At 44.9% G+C, this 19,484-nt stretch overlaps 2 protein-coding genes across 2 annotated transcripts; one reads left to right on the top strand and one right to left on the bottom strand.

Moving 5' to 3' along the window:
* Positions 1 to 2,469: 2,469 nt before the first annotated feature.
* Positions 2,470 to 8,196, top strand: LOC606722 (uncharacterized). The gene is made up of 10 exons (NM_001279596.2): positions 2,470 to 3,202; positions 3,309 to 3,498; positions 3,591 to 3,742; positions 4,109 to 4,224; positions 4,306 to 4,552; positions 4,646 to 4,702; positions 4,790 to 4,942; positions 5,367 to 5,447; positions 6,494 to 6,580; positions 7,561 to 8,196. Exons 1-10 carry the CDS (start codon positions 2,798 to 2,800, stop codon positions 7,885 to 7,887), a joined length of 1,815 nt encoding a protein of 604 aa, NP_001266525.1. The 5' UTR covers positions 2,470 to 2,797; the 3' UTR covers positions 7,888 to 8,196.
* Positions 8,197 to 9,007: 811 nt separating this feature from the next.
* Positions 9,008 to 12,786, bottom strand: LOC100274231 (putative protein kinase superfamily protein). Its single transcript, NM_001148602.1, has 7 exons — positions 12,582 to 12,786; positions 12,187 to 12,347; positions 11,310 to 11,434; positions 10,960 to 11,170; positions 10,643 to 10,880; positions 10,238 to 10,388; positions 9,008 to 9,682 (listed from the first exon to the last, which is right to left on the bottom strand). The coding sequence occupies exons 2-7, from the start codon at positions 12,275 to 12,277 to the stop codon at positions 9,317 to 9,319; spliced, it is 1,182 nt and encodes a 393-aa protein (NP_001142074.1). The 5' UTR covers positions 12,278 to 12,347; positions 12,582 to 12,786; the 3' UTR covers positions 9,008 to 9,316.
* Between the last annotated feature and the right edge of the window lie 6,698 nt (positions 12,787 to 19,484).

Genomic DNA, 19,484 nt, shown 5'->3' with positions numbered 1-19,484 from the left:
TTCAACTTGGAGACGTTGAAATGGATGACATGATCATTAATTCCTTATATAAGTCGTTCATATGAAGAGAAAATTCCTTCAATGCCACCCAAACTTATACCAATCCCTTCAATGCCATCAAAATTTATAGCTTCTCTTCAATGCCATCAATTTTAAATTTTAATTCTTTGAATGCCATTACCGTTAGTTTAAAGTTAACGCTGTTAGTTATATTTAAAGCAAATCCCTCCAATGCCATCAAAATCTATACTGATCCCTTCAATGCCATTAGAAATTGGTTCGATCTATTTGGGTTTTAAAAATTTCAGAATAGAAAAATTTTTGAACCCAAAATTTTTGAACCCAAAATTTTTGAAACGCAAATATATCACATTGATTTTAAAATTTATCTCCCTCTGTTATCATTAGTGTTTGTTGTTAGTTTGAAAAAATATTAGGAATCAAATAGACCGAACAGATATAGTGGAGTAATTTTTGGTGTTTACAAAAAAATATGTACTAAAGTTTTTGAAAATTGTGGAATTAGTCCATATTTTTTATTCTAGAATTTTTAAAATCCAAATAAATCGAACCAATTTCTAGTGGCATTGAAGGGATTGATATAGATTTTGATGGCATTGGAGAGATTTACTTTAAATAGAACTAACGGTGTTAGCTTGAAACTAACGGCAATGGCATTTAAGGGATTAGAATTTAAATCTAATGGCATTGAAGGGAAGCTATAAAATCTGATGGCATTGAAGGTATTAGTATAAGTTTGGATGGCATTGAAGAGATTTTCTCTCATATGAATGTGTGTACATCTACTAAATTTGCAACAATAGTTTTGACCAGATTTGTTTTTTCGGATGTAGTTGTTTGAAGCTGAAAATTTTCTCTCTCTTTAAGACGGTCAATAAAGTAAAACAACAGAAACTGGTTTGTATATGGGAGAGGAGAGGAGAGTCGAGTTCAGAATTCCTGATGGTTTTTACTTGGACGAACCGGTACCGGTAGCCTCCCCAGACCGTTGTCATCGGCTGAACAGTTTATTGGCTGACGGTCGGTCACGATCCTTGGGACGACTGTCGTGAAGACTTTGGAATACGGAACGGAGCACACATGTTCGCCGATTGCGGAACGAGTTACACGCGCACGCGCCGCCACGCTGGCCGTTTCCCCCTCATCCATCAACTGCGCCTGTAGATCGTGGCCGCTGCTGCCCATACATTACTTTGCTCCGATCGAGTAAAAGAGGGCCTCGTTTTCCTCGTGGAGAAACCACAACATCAGCAACATATAGCTGCGTTCCGCTGAGAATTGTCGCCTACCAACCACACGTTGATGCGCGCCGTGGTGCCACGGGCGCTCGCGCCCCGCTGCCGTGCAGTTTCCGCGGCACGACCAAGTGACTGAGCAGCGCACGCCGGGGCGGCGGACTGACACTGCCGTCTAACGTTTAGCTGGCCTCAATGCCGTATTTGTTTGGTTGTTTAGAGCGAAGGTTTCTGTGTGCTTAAGGCACGGTATACCTATCAACCAAGTAGAGGTGATCAAATGAAGCTGAACCATCTGGGATCAATAATTACGAAAGCGTCCATGAAGAAGGGATGACTACTTTAGCTCATTCTAGATATTTTTTGTTTGGTTGTTACTAGCTAGTTTTTTTTTAATATGTCTAATCTATCTTTAACAGTCCCCACCCACCCCACACGAGGACACAATTCACTGTGGCTCCATGCTGTGGCACCAACGGCCACGGTTGGTGGGTGCCTTGGTGTGGGGACCAGACACCGGGATTTTTCGCTGCAAACAACTTGCAGCTAATTTGGCCCCTGTCTTACTGTCTCCGATACGATAAGGTTACCACGCAAGCGGTCGACAGACTGTTCCTCCTGTGTCCAGTGTCCAAAAAATAAGAATTATTTTTTCAAAAATTTCAATGTTAATATCTTCAATGAAGTTTGTTAGGAAATCATATTCCACAAACAATATAATAATACACATTATTTACTATATATTTAGTTGATTTATTTCGAGATGAAAGAGTAATATTATTATATTTTTTGACAAGTACTGTCTCGTCAGGCTGGCTCCAGCAAGGTTCGGCAAAGCTTCCTGTACCCTAAATATAGAGAATCAAACAATCATCTATGCTCTCTAGCAGCATTTTCTGAACGGTCCTCTAAATTTAGATGACGCTGCTGGATTCTTTATATATAGAATTTCTCTAAATGATCCTCTATCTATTTGAATACTTTAAATAATCGGTTTAGCAAAACTAAAATATGTATAATACATTTGAGAGTATGATAAATACATAGGTAAAAAAATAAAAAATAAAAATATCTTTAATATAAATATTTACGTATAGGAGACGTGATTTAAAGGACGCTGTTGGAGAGAAAGTAGATATAAAGGATAAATTTTTTTAGAGAAGATAGTAAAGAACGTATATAAATGATGAATATAAATTACATTGATTGAGACAGCCTCACCCATCATCAATCAGGCAAGCGACGGTGGCTTCTTCCTCCCCCTTCACCGTACCGAGACCCAAACCAAGCCGCCTCGCCAGCACCCAGCAGCCCGCATCACTCGTCTCCATTAAAATCGGTTTTCTCCTTGGAAATCTGCTGGCGAGTCCCAGGACCCGAATGCCCCACTCTTATTACCTGCTAATTTTGAATTTCCTAATCGGGTTGCAGCTGCTTATATAAGCTCACTAACCCCGCATTCGCTTTTCCGACTCCCACCTCCAGCCAAATCGGGCTATAGATCAAACGCTGCACTGTAGGGAGCGTGAAGCCAGCGGCGAATGGAATCCCTAGCCGCCACCTCCGTGTTCGCGCCCTCCCGCGTCGCCGTCCCGGCGGCGCGGGCCCTGGTTAGGGCGGGGACGGTGGTACCAACCAGGCGGACGAGCAGCCGGAGCGGAACCAGCGGGGTGAAATGCTCTGCTGCCGTGACGCCGCAGGCGAGCCCAGTGATTAGCAGGAGCGCTGCGGCGGCGAAGGCGGCGGAGGAGGACAAGAGGCGGTTCTTCGAGGCGGCGGCGCGGGGGAGCGGGAAGGGGAACCTGGTGCCCATGTGGGAGTGCATCGTGTCGGACCATCTCACCCCCGTGCTCGCCTACCGCTGCCTCGTCCCCGAGGACAACGTCGACGCCCCCAGCTTCCTCTTCGAGTCCGTCGAGCAGGGGCCCCAGGGCACCACCAACGTCGTACGTGCCTCATGTTCCCTGTCAAATCTGCTGCTCTCTTTATCGAATTTCATCCCCCGTCAAGAGCTCGCGGTCGCCATGCGGGACTGATTGGATTGGATTGCAGGGCCGCTACAGCATGGTGGGAGCCCACCCAGTGATGGAGATTGTGGCCAAAGACCACAAGGTTACGATCATGGACCACGAGAAGAGCCAAGTGACAGAGCAGGTAGTGGACGACCCGATGCAGATCCCGAGGACCATGATGGAGGGATGGCACCCACAGCAGATCGACGAGCTCCCTGAATCCTTCTCCGGTGAGCAGCCTCGATTGCTGAGAAGGAGAGAAGATTTGATGTTGCCGATGATGTTATGTGAATAGTCACTTTTGGTCTTCTGTTCTTGATAGGTGGATGGGTTGGGTTCTTTTCCTATGATACGGTTAGGTATGTTGAGAAGAAGAAGCTACCGTTCTCCAGTGCTCCTCAGGACGATAGGAACCTTCCTGATGTGCACTTGGGACTCTATGATGATGTTCTAGTCTTCGATAATGTTGAGAAGGTACTATTCAAGAATTTCTGTTCTCGTTCGTAACTAACTCATGATGTTCTCTGTGTTTCAGAGTATTGTCCTACAGTTGCAGTTATGATTAAGTATTAATCACTTTGCCTTGGAGCACCAATTTTTTGGAGGCTGAATAAGATAGCTAGTAGTTTGATATAGGAAGTTAACTATACTAATTCTAAAGATTATGCATGTAGTTTGTCAGTGTTTCATCCTATTTTTTTTTCACATCTACAACAGACAGAAACTACACCGGTTGGTGCATTTAGGTAATTTGCACCTTATGAGGCTGTTCGCTTGGAGACAATTTGTGGGGAAAATGTGTTCATCTCAAATGACATGGTTCTTTTCTTGTTTTATTAGAAAGTATATGTTATCCATTGGGTCAATGTGGACCGGCATGCATCTGTTGAGGAAGCATACCAAGATGGCAGGTCCCGACTAAACATGTTGCTATCTAAAGTGCACAATTCCAATGTGTAAGCTATGCTGCCTATTTTCATTCGATCCTGCTAATTACTTTGTTTCATTCTCATTGATCTATTTGCTTTGGATTTCAGCCCCACACTCTCTCCTGGATTTGTGAAGCTGCACACACGCAAGTTTGGTACACCTTTGAACAAGTCGACCATGACAAGTGATGAGTATAAGAATGCTGTTCTGCAGGCTAAGGAACATATTATGGCTGGGGATATCTTCCAGATTGTTTTAAGCCAGAGGTTCGAGAGACGAACATATGCCAACCCATTTGAGGTTTATCGAGCATTACGGATTGTGAATCCTAGCCCATACATGGCGTATGTACAGGTATAGAAGCATAAAGTACACCCTATTTGAACATTGGTATGTGCACTGATTTGCCTCAGATTTTATAATCAACACCTTTGACTGTCTATTTAGGCAAGAGGCTGTGTATTGGTTGCGTCTAGTCCTGAAATTCTTACACGAGTCAGTAAGGTATATGAATTTTGGACCTTTTATGATTATTCATTAGATTATAAAATTGTCTTCTCACAAATGTGCACATTTTTTTAATATTCTCAGGGGAAGATTATTAATCGACCACTTGCTGGAACTGTTCGAAGGGGCAAGACAGAGAAGGAAGATCAAATGCAAGAGCAACAACTGTTAAGTGATGAAAAACAGTGTGCCGAGCACATAATGCTTGTGGACTTGGGAAGGAATGATGTTGGCAAGGTCTGTATTTCTTTTTCCCTATTAGAACTCCATAATATAGTACATTGCATTCTGATATAAATACAATGCTATTTTTCCTTTGGGAAATTTGGATCCATACCATTAAAAGATCACCACTTTGGATCCATACCATTACTATCTCACTTACATGTGGGTCCACATGAGTCAATGACATGTGGGGTCCATGGTATATATCTAAAGTTTGGATCTTTTAATGGTATAGATCCAATTGTTCCTTTTCCTTTTGAAGTATTTTCTATTGTTAACTCACATTCTGACATGATAGCAATGTCATGGCCATAAGAATGGCTAGTATGCAATTCTAGCCATCCTTTAAAAGTCATGAAAACGGATATGTTTGCCGCGATATTGCTCTCCAATGGTGGCTGTATTGGATGTTTTTCTGATGACTGCGGCTTGATAGGTATCCAAACCAGGATCAGTGAAGGTGGAGAAGTTGATGAACATTGAGAGATACTCCCATGTTATGCACATCAGCTCAACGGTTAGGCTGTTCTTCCCTCATGCAATAAAGTTATTATGATATATCAAATTTTACGCTTTGCAAATTTATAGATACTTGATAATTAAAAATAATCACCTTCATTGAATTGGTTTAGCATGTTTCTTGCGGCAATAATCTTTAATTAGATTATAAGCGAACGGGCCTTTAGCTGAGTTGTTTAGATGGCTCCAGTAGCACTACTCAGATCCTGTGTTCGACTCCTAATAAGATCGAATTTCAGAGTGGGGTTAAAAACGTCAACTGATGGTTTTCCTGGTTGTGTGAACATGAGACAGACTAACCTATGCGGGGTGGATCCTCATGTAGTGGCTAGGAGACTCAAAGCACGGGTAAAGATCTGGCCTATAGGGGGTGGACCCTTATGTTGCACGGGGGCTAGTTTTCGTGACCTTTTTCGATTGGGCTATAATTGAGCTTCTTCTTAATATGATAATGTGGGGGTGGTCTTTTCCCACCGGCCGAGTTTTTAATTAAATTATAAGGGTTTGCTAACGGCAAGGGTTTAGCTCAAAAATACAAAAAAAATTTATCATGATTCTTGAGTTAATACTCTTTATTTGGCATTCAGGAATAGTCTACAATATGGTTTCAGTTCAGAAATACAAAAACAATTTGTTATACAACTCAGTAAATTACATGCAATGTCGTTTCTAGTTATCTGGTTTGGCTTATTGTATGACCGCCTGTTGATATTCATTTTTGTTACTTTTTGTTTGTCTTCTGCCGTATTTAACATGCATACGAACAGCCTTTCATATTTTCCAAATGGCACCTTTGTTATATTTTCTAATATTGACATGATGTATTGTTAAATGAACAGTTGTGAGTCTACGGGCTTGGTTTCCAACTATGAAAATTTTCGACAACAATTAATGTTTAATGAACGAGTGTTTTTTTTGTTGTGAAATTTCATTTCATTCTACAAGATGGATTTTGATTATTAGTGTACATGGTAGAAGATTCTAGGCTTTGGAAAATATTGCAATGTCATGCAAAAATTGTAACATCGGGTTGAATGTTTGCAGGTTAGTGGACAGTTGGATGATCATCTCCAGAGTTGGGATGCCTTGAGAGCTGCCTTGCCCGTTGGAACAGTCAGTGGTGCACCAAAGGTGAAGTTGTTTCCAATATTCTTATTTGGATCTTGAACCTTCACTCATGTAATATATTTTTTGTGTGACATGTTTGCCAAATTTTCTGCCTCTTGATATATGTTTATATTAAAGTCACGCAATGCTGGCCTAAAATATCATCAGCGATTGTAACATTTTTAACTTATTATAATTTGACATGTGTCTGATATAGATTCTTGATCGTTCTTTAATTGCAACGCAATTGCATTTGTAGATCTATTTGACTATGTTGCTCGGTTTAGTGGCTGACATATTTGTGGCTATTCTAAAACCATCCCCATTTTACTGACTTCCTTCTTTTTTAAACAAAGTATTTTTTTCCTGCTTTCAAACAGTTGTTTAGAGCTAGTTTGACAACCCTATTTTTTAAAGGGATTTTCATTTTCTTAACGCCCCGTTTGGATCATTGGAATTGAATTCCATTCTAATAATAGTAATTTAGTCATATATCAATTAAGCTAATTCAGTTTTATACAAAATATATTTGTATACTATTATTAGCAAGATGTTGGAGATATTTATGTGCTACATTTTTACTGTAGAGTAGTGAGAAGAAGAGTGTCATGTAAGTTACAGAGTAGAAACAAATTCTACTAATGCATAAAACCATTTCTCACCCTCTACCCCATGAATTTGAGATAGGCTTATATCTAAACTCTGGAAAGTGGTGGAATGTCAAATTCCAAACTAAATAAGTTACTTTATTGAGTGAATTCCAATTCCTCTAAAATAAATAGATCCAAGCGCCCCGTAAAAGAAATTAGTTTATTCATTTGGGAAAATAAGAATCCCTTGGAAAAAAATAGTTGCCATAGTAGCTCTTAAGGGCTAGTTTGACAACCTCATTTTCCAAGAGATTTTCATTTTCTAAAATTAGTTCATTTTTACTTGAAAAATGAGAATCCTTTGGAAAAATGGAGTTACCAAACTAGCCTAATAAAATTTATTTATATGACCAGGTGAAGGCCATGGAGTTGATTGATAAGTTGGAAGTTACGAGGCGAGGACCATATAGTGGTGGTCTAGGAGGAATATCGTTTGATGGTGACATGCAAATTGCACTTTCTCTCCGCACCATCGTATTCTCAACAGCGCCGAGCCACAACACGATGTACTCATACAAAGACGCAGATAGGCGTCGGGAGTGGGTCGCTCATCTTCAGGCTGGTGCAGGCATTGTTGCCGACAGTAGCCCAGATGACGAACAACGTGAATGCGAGAATAAGGCTGCTGCACTAGCTCGGGCCATCGATCTTGCAGAGTCAGCTTTTGTAGACAAAGAATAGTGTGCTATGGTTATCGTTTAGTTCTTGTTCATGTTTCTTTTACCCACTTTCCGTTAAAAAAAGATGTCATTAGTGGGTGGAGAAAAGCAATAAGACTGTTCTCTAGAGAACCGAAGAAATATGGAAATTGAGGTTATGGCTTATGACTGTCGTTTGTTCAGTATGAAACTAGATTTCCAACTGTGCCTTAGAAGTTTGCAAATGTCTTGTTATATAAGGGCCGGCTCAGTAGACTAGTCATGTCTTTTAATACAACTCATGTGGTCCTCTTTGTTGCATATTATATTGCATAGTTATATGTTAGTGATACTCCTCTTCCCACATATTTAATTAAGTTCTGCATTCATTATACAACTAGTATGCTTGCTAGAAATAAGCATGTGCAAAAAATGTTTATATACAACATCCGTTTTTGAATATTTGTCGGTCACTAATTTATTTTTAAACTAAACCACGATAAAAAAAACAGGGAAGTACAATTTAATGTCAACAATCCCAGAAGCAGGCCTCATGAGCCGAACTCCATGACAAAAAATGTGGACTCACATGAGCGGAGATACACTTACGAAAACACTAGTACAATGACTACATTACGAAAGCATATAAATACAACGATTATATAAAAACAAACAATTATATATATTATTATCGATTTTAATATCTTATAAATTCTTTGTTAAAATATCGGCAGCAGCGGTGACTTGCTTAGTTACACATTAAAAAGATAAAGACTTAATTTATCTGATTGTTAGGCGAGACATAAGAAAAATAGATCTACATGTTTCGGACGTGACATACGACAGTGCAAGCTCGTGTGATATAAAGATAAAGATGTGTTGATGACTGTTTAGATTAGAAAGAAATATAAGATTTTTTTAAAATACCGACGGGAAAACGGGTACTCTTGAGGTACAGAAGAGAAGACACATTAGCCTTTATGCAATGAGCAATGCTGTGAACACCTGAACACATTTTGGTTAAGGATAACAATTTCAAGCGGACCTAAAAAAAGTTTTAAATTCAAGAGAGCATTGATGACTACGGCATTCACCATTTTTTTTCTAACTCATGAAGAGTTTCACGGGTTGTTGAAAGCATGAAGGAAAGCTACAGTAGTCTTCATGAATTTTTGAAATTTCGAATACATGTCTTGTACTCTTGCAATGTATACCTACAACAGGCTTTAATGGAGAACATAAAAAAAATGTCAAATTTAACTGCAAATCATCCTCCGCAGAAAAGAAAAACAGATGAGCTACAATTCCTGTACATCAGCAATTCACAGCGGCCTTCGCATCCTACGTAGCTCTAAAACAGGATGAAAATGGATCAGGCCTTCCATATCAAGCGATTTTGTCCGGGCTCAGCACAATAAACCTTGTGGGAGGCGCGAGACACCTCTGAAGACGTCAAACAATAGTCGACAACGTCACCGTGGTGATACATCAGTTGTGCTAAACTGAGAGCTGTTCATGTTGGTCTGTGTGCTGTATGATTCAGCTGGGTTGCCTTTAGTGCTTTGGCTTGAGGACGTGTCTGCTATCAAACCCCCAAAGCCACCGGTACGCTGCCGAGGTTCTTTCAGCACACCTGGTGGAGCTACATTTTGCAGATCAATTTCTGTTTGGTTAGATAGCATATTAACGACCTGCTTCATGGACGGCCTCTGCTGGGACGTGGCTTGCGTACACAGCAGTGCCACTTTAATGAAACGAAGCATTTGCTCCTCTGGGTACTTTTCCAGTTCTGGATCAACAATTTCCAAGAGCCTTCCTTCTTCCCGCAGCTTCCATGTCTGCAGTTTAACCCATGTAATAAGTTCAATAATTTTTCCGAAGAAGTAGCTATATCTTGAATGTAAACTTGTAAAGTCAGAACACCATCTTCGACATGTATACTGAGTCTGCCTTGGAAAAAAGTCTGTACTTATTAGGTGCACATGTGATTCTACAGTCCATCAAGAGCTGATGCAATCATGGCAAATACTAAGGCCCTGTTCCAATCTCGCGAGATAAACTTTAGCAGCTTATTTTTAGCTACTTTTAGCCATTTATAATCTAAACATGAGAGCTAATGGTGATAATTTAAGCTAAACTTTAGCACTTCAATTCATATAGCTAAAGTTTAGCAGGAAGCTAAAGTTTATCCCGTGAGATTGAAACGGGGCCTAACTGGCTTACAGGTTCACACTTAAGGGCTAGTTTGGATGTTCATGTATCCACCTAAATCTATGTGTGTTGGAGTTTAAATTCCACACCAAACCACTCAAAACGCATGCACATGGATTGAGGTGGATACATGGGCACCCAAACAAAGGCCTAATAGGAAAATGGAGAGGAAAATGAGTTACCCATTCCACGAGAACATGCATATTAGGTCCCCAAGTCGACTTGCTGCTGCTTTCACCACTTATCATTTCAAGAAGAAGCACCCCAAAACTATATATGTCTGCTTTCTTGGTCAATTGTCCCAACAAGGCATACTCTGGTGCCAAATAACCCCTGCAAGAAAATTATATATTGAGAATTCAATGCAAGTATGTTATAACAGACTAAGCAATCTACAATTAGTCGATTGGCACACTGGTAAACTAGGTGCAAAAATAACAAAACTGCTACACTTGGGTAAAAATAAGAACAGAGCAATGAAAAAAATACACGAAATACACATAATTTCATTGCATAAGCAACTGAATACAGGAGAATATTTTCTTTTTGTGAGGAAGGTACATAAAAAGATCCAGAGATGCACTAACATTGTTCCTGCAACACGCGTGCTAATGTGAGTGACAGTATCAGGAAAGAGTTTCGCCAATCCAAAATCTCCAATTTTCGGCAGCAGCTTCTTATCAAGTAAAATGTTGCTAGCCTTGATATCACGGTGGACAATCCGTGGTTGTGCTTCCTCATGAAGAAAAGCAAGGCCAGAAGCAGTTCCAATACATATAGCAACTCTTTTCTGCCAGTCCAATGGGATACATTTGTTCTTTGGTCCTGGCCATAATTCACAAAGGTAAACTTAATACATTTGGATTGACCAACTTAGAAAGTACAGCTTCGATATTGAACTTACCAAGCAAAGCATTCGCCAAACTATTATTCTCTGCATATTCGTACACCAATAGTCTGTTACTCCCTTCAACACAGCAACCAATCAGCTTGATAAGGTTTGGGTGCCTAACATTTGATATGACATTAATCTCTGTCAAGAATTCACTAATTCCTTGTTTTGACTCAGCTGCAAGTTTTTTAATTGCAATTGGAGTGCCATTTTTCAGGTTTCCCTAAGTGAGGAACAGCCTTTGTTAGTCATTGACTACAGTACAGTATTTGCAAAGTTCCTTGAAACATGCATTTAGAGTAGAGTCAACAAATAAAACACAGATTTTAAACAAAAATGCATAAACAAGTCCTGGGCCTCACCTTATACACTGCTCCGAACCCCCCACGGCCAATGCAATTCAACATGTGAAAGTTTCGTGTGGCAGTCTTCAACTCGTTTAGGGAGAATACATGTACATTATTTCCAGGTCTTGATAATTCATGACCTGCACTTTTATCAGAGTTGCATCATCAATTTCTGTTAAGCAAAAGAACACAGACAGGAAAGAAATATCAGCACAGAAGTGCACTGAAATAGGATGGCAGTCACTTTGGTCAATGATATATAGTTATTAGGACTAAAATCTTCGATAATGAATGATCACTTATAGTAAACATCTTTATATGTTTGTTTGGCCGACAGAAATAAAAATATAGGTTTATCTTTGTGCAAGTGGTGTACAAAAGTCTATTGCTCTCATCATATTCCTAATGTCTAAGTCATGGTATAGTTTCTGTCAGGACAATAGGATCACTAATACAGGAAATGGCTACTAAAAAGTAATGTCTGCTTGCTACTCCTAGAGGTCTAGTGCTACTGGCTATGGTTTGCATCTCATTGAAGCCTCACTTGCGTGCAGCAATGCATGGATTACAAGAAAAAAAATACATAACAACACTGAGAGACAGTTTTGTCTTGAGGCCATGTTTGATACCCTGATGAATAATTTTCGTTATCATGATTATACTCATGAAGCATAGATTATCAATATTTTGGTATGTTGGGTGTACCAGTTGCTACTATGCCCTGCATCAACGTGTGGCTAAAAAAGAAAAGGAAATTACAATGTTGTCCACACTTTCAATGTAAAGCGACACAAGCACAAATGCACTGCAATTCGAAGATGAAATGGTTAAGTAACGACACTATTGAGCAGTGGTCTCCCCCTCCAATCATGTGCTCCCAAAACGGATGTACCTGAACGGGGAGACGAACCCGCGACGACCTGACCATTCTGATCTTGCCTCGACTTGGAGCCGCCTCCCAAGCAGCCGACCGAACTCCCCATGTTCCAATTCCCAATCCCGTTGCCTCCTCCAGAAGTCTATGGCGAAGCCAGCTCTAGTTTGAGTCCACGACTGCGCAGAGGGTGCGAAGTTGTTATTAGTAAATAAAAACTGTAAAAAACTTTTTTACTTTAGCGCGTCGAACTGTCGATAGACGAACTCCGCTCGTTCGCAACACGCTACAGAAACTGAAAAGGGGGGCGAAATCGAGGACGAAACGAGCAAGAATCTTGAGGAAACGCATGAAAATAGCCGGATTCGATGCGCAGTACTGCTCCCCGAAGTAGGCAAGAATCGGGCAAGAACCTGGTCGACAGAAGACGGGATCGCTCCCGCAAGCCAGACGCAGAAGCAGACAGCTGAAGGTCCGGGCTGTCTGGGTGTTCCGCCTCCGCGCTGGCACCGCCGGCGCACCGACGCCGCCTGTCCGAGGACAGGGTGGAGGGGGTTGGGGGTAGGAGGCGGCCGATGCCCGGCGTTTTTTTTTTACTCGATCGGCAGCGGCCCGCAGTACGCAGCCACCCACCACCACCAGGTGGAAGTCCACGTTTTTCTAGTCTAGCGCCAAAACCGGCGACCAGCGAACGCAAGTAGTACTCCTACGGTCCTACCAAGGCGGCGGTCCCAGCGCACAAGCACAACCGGTGTGGCCCGGAAATTGAACCCCGCCGAGCGGTTTCGTCCGCGCCCCGGCAACAGGCAGGCTGGGATGGTGCCGTGGTGGGGAGGCCGTCGCTGATCGTGGGAGTCGCGGACGGCAAGGCAAGGATGAGGTGCACTGCGCTGCGCTGCGCTGGTGTGCGGCCCGCGAGTCCAGTGTGCGGCCACGTCCACCCGGCACCATAAGTTTGGTCAACGGAAAATTATCGTGACATTTTGTTTTTCTTTCAACCTTTGGTCCAAAGGTCTTCGTTTCAAGCGGTTAGGATCAAAAGATCCAGTAGTAACGACTAACGAGCAGAGAATGGCGACTCCAACTTCGTATCACATTGGAGCCTGTTTATCACACTACTGTTATTTCTTAGGGCCCATTTAGATCTTGTCGTATAAACTTTAGAGTTTTATTTTTTTTAATATTTAACTTTTTTAGTCCTAAAACTCTAATACGAGATAGGCTAAAATTTAGAACTAGTTTTAGGCTATTTAATTAGAGCTTTAGCTCTAAAATTTAGAGTAGAAAATTTACGCAAACCCTTAGGACCTATTTGAAAGTGCATAATTTTTAAAAAACTAGTTTATATAAACTATAGTGATTCCAAACATATCAGTTTATGATTGATTTTTAGTTTTTTAAAATCCAAAAAAACTAGTTTTTCTAGGGCCATTCCTGATATTTTTGAGGCCTGGAGTGTATGGAAGCCCATCCATTCGTATATTTATATATGTATATATATATTATTTATTTATATATAAAATTATACACATATTATTGAATATTCAACATATAAAACACTATTGTGCAATGTTTTAAAGTTTATAAGGTGACAAATGTAAAATATAGTCATAAACACTTCAATGTTACTCGATATCACGTTTAAAATATCTTCTAACACTTTGTGATATAAAGTTGTCGATTATACCATTGAGATCAATCTCATCCAACAACTTCTTCACGATACGTAGAATCGCCAAACCATTTAAACTCTCTTGAGTCATTGTTGACCTTAAATAGTTCCTCAATTATTTCAATTTTAAAAAGCTTCTCTCTGTCAATGCAATCGTCAAGTGTATAGTAAATAATACTCAATGAGTAATTAAGACATTAGTTTAACAATCTAAACGACACAGGAGGGTAGTGCATCACTTTTTATGTATTTGTGTCTAAGGCACATATATAATTTACGCGAAAATACTATCGTCCAATGGCAGGGGCCACTGTTTTTGGAGCCCAATACGACCACACTCTCCGCACCCATCGGGGATGGCCCTGAGTCTTCCTAATCTAAAACCAGTTTTTGTTTATTTAATTATATCGTGTTCTTGTTGGTTTTATAACATTTACATTTCGGCCACACTCTCCGCACCCATCGGGGATGGCCCTGGGTCTTCCCAATCTAAAACCAGTTTTTGTTTATTTAATTATATCGTGTTCTTGTTGGTTTTATAACATTTAAATCTATCGCCACCATTTTAAAAATAGAGGAAGGGTATACTAATAATTATGCATTAAATCTTGAAACTCAGTTCCAAACAGCCGACCAAACTTTTTTTCATAAGAAGATATAAACTGGTTTTTTTTTAAAAAAAATTATGTGGTTCCAGACAGACCCTTTTCCAAATATCGTAGATTAAGCATAATTAAGCCGCTAATTAACGCAGGCTGACCGTTGCGTCGCGCCGACAGGACGGTGGACGGATGCGAGGTTGAAGTTCCTGGAAGCTGAATTCCAGTCCTGTGGCGACGGACGGCAACGGATGAACGATTGCGCGCTACTGGTAGGTGATGTTGATCATCAGCGCTCGGTGTTGTGCTCTCGCATTCAGTTCGAAACGCTGGAATGGTAAACCCATGTCGATGTGTCATTGGCCCGCACGTCACGTCTACCTCTTCCTGTTCACACCTGCTCGAGACTTGGATTAGCCGCATGCAGTTGCGTCGAACATGCTTGCTTACGCGTTTGTTTAACTGCTTCTGCACACGGTCTAGCCTAGGGTGAAAACGGACGGACAGACTAGTTCATTGTGTATCATATTTTAATGTATTTCGATCAGTATTTGAGATCGGATACAGAAAGTCAGAAATGGGGTAGACATAGATACAAAGTTTGAATAAATATATTTATTTAGACGGATAAGTGACAGATATATATATTATTTAGTCAGATATTAGATATTTATTAGATAATGTATGGATTGTTTATCATTCACTACAATTTAGTTCACATATAAAACAGTTACAAACGAGCATCATATGGAACAAAGATCGACATAACAATATAGCAATAAGTTAAGATCATACAATAGTTTAACACAATATTTAAAACATGACAAGGTTCGAGACAATAGTCTAATACAAAATATAGTTTTTAAATGGCATGCTGTAGATTTTATAGTCTAACCTTTTTTTAATTATATGTGGACATATGATAAAGTGAAGTATTGATTATGTTAAAACATGGATACTTAAAGTGATTTCACGTGTAATTCACACAATAAGTGGAGTTGAAATTTAAAAAACACACGCATCTTGTAGATTTTATGGTCTAAACATTTTTAAAATTATATGTGGATATATGTTGTGTCTCCATAAAATTTCATGATTTCGAAGCCATTTATTTCTATTATATTAAAGCCGGTTAGAAACAAGGCTAGATACGTTGTCCACGTCGCCGCAATTTTTTCGGCCATTCGATTCTGTCGGCGTTTCGAGACCGGGGGGTCCCTAAGCCGACGAGTGAGTGTGCTGCGTGCCCCAGCCCAGATGGGTCGAGCGCGTGGGCGAGCGCGAAGGGGGGAAGCGAGGCGGCCGGAGACGGGCGTGAGAGAGGTGGAAATCCTGCGGCCTTCGTGTTCGTCTCGCGCCCAGGTCGGGTGCGCTTGCAGTAGGGGGTTACAAGCGTCCACGCGGGTGAGGGAAGCGAGCGGCCCCAAGAGAGCGCCTGCCCCGTCCTCGTCCCCGCGCGGCCAACCTTCTCTAAGAAGGCCCTGGTCCTTCCTTTTATAGGCGTAAGGAGAGGATCCAGGTGTACAATGGGGGTGTAGCAGAGTGCTACGTGTCTAGCGGGGGAAGAACTAGCGCCCTAAGTACATGCCAATGTGGCAGCCGGAGAGATCTTGGCACCCTGCTGGTGTGGTGTCGTGGCTGTCGGAGGAGCAACGGAGCCTGGCGGAGGGACAGTTGTCGTAGCGGTTGAGTTCTTGCTGACGTCCCCCTGCTTCCGTAAGGGAGCTGAGAGCCGCCGTCGTCATCGGGCTAGCGGGGCGCCATCATTGCCTATCTGGCGGAGCCAGCCGGATGGGACACCGGTCTTGTTCTCTGTGGCCCGAGTCGGCTCGGGGTAGGGTGATGATGGCGCTTCCTGTTGACGTGGCGGGCCTGTGCCCTAGGTCGGGCGACGTGGTGGCTCCTCCGAAGCCGAGGTCGAGTCTGTCTTCCGTGGCCGAGGCCGAGCCCGAGCTCCTGGGTCGGGCGAGGCGGAGGCCGTTCGGCAGAGGCCAGGGCGGAGTCCGAGCCCTGGGGTCGGGCGAAGCGGAGGTCGTCGTCTTCTGGGGCTTAGCCCAAGTCCGAGCCCTGGGTTGGGCGGAGCGGAGTTCGCCGTCTTCCGGGGCTTAGCCCGAGTCCGAGCCCTGGGTCGGGCGGAGCGGAGTTCGCTGTCTTCCGGGGCTTAGCCCGAGTCCGAGCCCTGGGTCGGGCGGAGCGGAGTTCGCCGTCTTCCGGGGCTTAGCCCGAGTCCGAGCCCTGGGTCGGGCGGAGCGGAGTTCGCCGTCTTCCGGGGCTTAGCCCGAGTCCGAGCCCTGGGTCGGGCGGAGCTTCTTATGGCGCCTTTGGCAGGGCCTTCGCGTTAAATGCTCCTGCAACTTGGTCGGTTGGTGCGGCGATTTAGTCTGGGTTGCTTCTTAGCGAAGGCAAGGCCTCGGGCGAGCCGGAGATGTGTCCGCCGTTAAAAAGGGGGGCCTCGGGCGAGACGGAAAAACCCCTCGAGGTCGGCTGCCCTTGCCCGAGGCTAGGCTCGGGCGAGGCGTGATCGAGTCGCTCGTATGGACTAATCCCTGACTTAATCGCACCCATCAGGCCTCTGCAGCTTTATGCTGATGGGGGTTACCAGCTGAGAATTAGGCGTCTTGAGGGTACCCCTAATTATGGTCCCCGACAGTAGCCCCCGAGCCTCGAAGGGAGTGTTAGCACTCGCTTGGAGGCTTTCGTCGCACTTTTTTGCAAGGGGACCAGCCTTTCTCGGTTGCATTTTGTTCCGGTGGGTGCGCGCGAGCGCACCCGCCGGGTGTAGCCCCCGAGGCCTCGGAGGAGTGGTTTCACTCCTTCGAGGTCTTAATGCCTTGCGCAATGCTTCGGCTGGTCTGGTTGTTCCCTCATGCGAGCAGGTCGTAGCCCGGGTGCACGGTCGGGGCCCAAGTTCTCGGGCTGGTATGTTGACGCTGTCAACGGTTTGGCCGGAGCCGGGTTTGCGAGAGAAGCCCCCGAGCCTCTGCACAGGGCGAGAGGGCGATCAGGGACAGACTCGGCTTTTTTTACATACGCCCCTACGTCGCCTTTCCGCAAGGAGGAGGGGGGGAGAGCGCCATGTTAGCCTCGATGGGCATCGAACATGGTGTCTCCGGTGAGCTGCAAGCGGGTAATCCGAGTGGACGTCCGTGCCCCGTTCGTTGGGGGTCGGCTAGGGGCCCAGAGGCACGCCCAAAAGTACCTGCGGGTGATCTGCCGGACCCGGTCCCCTGGCGACGGGGTCCGAGGGCTCGATGCCTCCCTCCGATGGGATTCCGTTACAAGATCGCTCCCGCTGGTCTCAGAAATGTCCTAGGGTACCTCGGGAGCGCAGCCCGAGCCTTGGTTATGTATCGAACGTACCCCTGGTCATCCCTCGCTCGGTGTCTGAGGCGACTGTGAACCCTTCGGGGGCCAGCCTTCGAACCCCTGATCAGTAATGGGCGCAGAGCCCGAGTAGCCTGAGGCGGCCGTGGAGCCCTTCGGGGGGCCGACCTTCGAACCTCTGACCAGTAGTGGGTGTAGGGCCCACGCGATATGAGGCGACTGTTGAACCCCGCGGAGGGCCAGCCTTCGAACCTCTGATCAGTAGGGGGGCTCGGAGCCTGGTTCCTTCACGGGGAAGGATCCCTTTCGGGGTATCCCCCTTTCCCGGTCCCTGTTGCAAGAGATAGAGAAAGAGGAAAAAAGGGAAAAAGGATACGAAACCGAACGACGCGGCGTACCTTTTTTGATGCGGTTATTTTGGCGAAGGCGAAGCGTCGCCCGCTGCGCCTGCCAGAAGCGCCGCCTGTCCAGCCGCGGAGTTAATGCGACGGGGCAAGTAGTTGGCGGGGCAGCCGCTGCGCGTGCGCGAGCCGTTCGAGGAACGGCCGTTTCGCTTCACGTTTTTTGAATCCCGCGTCCGGTCCGGGCGGAACATTGGAACCGTCTTTGCCTTGGTCTTTATATACCCCGGAGAGGGTCCGGTGACGGTTCTTTGCTCCGCTTCCTGCCTCTCCCTTTAGGCTTTCGCAACCCGAGAAGCTTTAGCCAGAGAAGAGGAAAAAACGCCCTTCCTGCCCCTTGCGCCACCACCCCTTCCGTTTTGGTGATGGCTGATCGGGTGACCATAATCTCCCCGCGCGACCCGTGGCCCTTTTCCACGGTGACAGCGAGCGATTTGGAGGAGCTGGTCGGCGAGGGTTTGCTTCGCCCTCTCACCGATGAGCAGCGGCCAGAATGGATTCCTCCCATGGGCGGAGTCGCTCCATTCCCCCCGCCGGGGTACGTCGTGAGCTTCATCTCCTTCCACGAGCGGGGATTCGGTGTGCCGACGGGCCGCTTTATGCGGGCCATCCTGTTCCACTATGGGGTGGAGTTGCATAACCTCACCCCCAACTCCATCTCGTAGGCCGCTATCTTCGTAGCGGTGTGCGAAGGGTATTTGGGGATCGCCCCCCATTGGGATTTGTGGACTCATCTCTTCTTCGCCGAGATTTTTGCCTTGCCGACGGGGGAGAGGAAGGTCCGTGCGGCAGTGCGGGCCGGCGGCTGCACCCTCCTGTTGAGGCAGTCGCGGGCGTCGTAGTACATCCCTGTTGTCCTCGCGTCGTCGAACAAGGGGTGGCAGCGCCGGTGGTTCTACCTCCGGAATGACGGTGAGTTGCTCCCGCCGTTCTCCCAGCGGGTAGTCACCGCCGCCTCCGACGCCTGGCGTCACGGGACCCCACACGAGAGACAGAAGAACCTCAAACCCCTTCTCCAGGCCCTGAAGGCGTTGCGGGAGGGGGGACTCACCGCTGCGGGAGTGGTCGCCGCCATCCACCGTCGAAGGGTGCTTCCCTTGGCGGAGCGGCGGCTGCCGCTTTGGGAGATGACCCCGGAGGCTGACTGGGAGGGGTCACGAATGTCCCCTGATCCTCTTCCCTCCGACGCCCTCCAGTGGCGGGTGTCGGCCGCGATGGGGAAGCCGGACTCCCACGCCTTCTCCCAGCTTCGGATGCGCCCCGACCAGGGGTGCGTAACTCTGGTGAGTGTTCGCTTCTTCCTTCTTCATACATCAGGTT

This window comes from Zea mays, chromosome 1, assembly GCF_902167145.1.
Source record: "Zea mays cultivar B73 chromosome 1, Zm-B73-REFERENCE-NAM-5.0, whole genome shotgun sequence".
Lineage (NCBI taxonomy): Eukaryota > Viridiplantae > Streptophyta > Magnoliopsida > Poales > Poaceae > Zea > Zea mays.
This window is presented reverse-complemented; position numbering and strand designations above follow the sequence as displayed.

Excerpts from the sequence above, each read along its gene's own strand:
- LOC606722 (NM_001279596.2), top strand. The coding sequence starts at position 2,798 with ATGGAATCCCTAGCCGCCACCTCCGTGTTCGCGCCCTCCCGCGTCGCC. Across the intron at positions 4,553-4,645 it reads CATACATGGCGTATGTACAG|GCAAGAGGCTGTGTATTGGT; the intron begins GTATAGAAGCAT and ends CTGTCTATTTAG. Across the intron at positions 4,943-5,366 it reads GAAGGAATGATGTTGGCAAG|GTATCCAAACCAGGATCAGT; the intron begins GTCTGTATTTCT and ends GCGGCTTGATAG.
- LOC100274231 (NM_001148602.1), bottom strand. The coding sequence starts at position 12,277 with ATGGGGAGTTCGGTCGGCTGCTTGGGAGGCGGCTCCAAGTCGAGGCAA. Across the intron at positions 10,881-10,959 it reads TTTGGCGAATGCTTTGCTTG|GACCAAAGAACAAATGTATC; the intron begins GTAAGTTCAATA and ends AATTATGGCCAG. Across the intron at positions 9,683-10,237 it reads TGCATGTTCTCGTGGAATGG|ACATGGAAGCTGCGGGAAGA; the intron begins GTAACTCATTTT and ends GTTAAACTGCAG.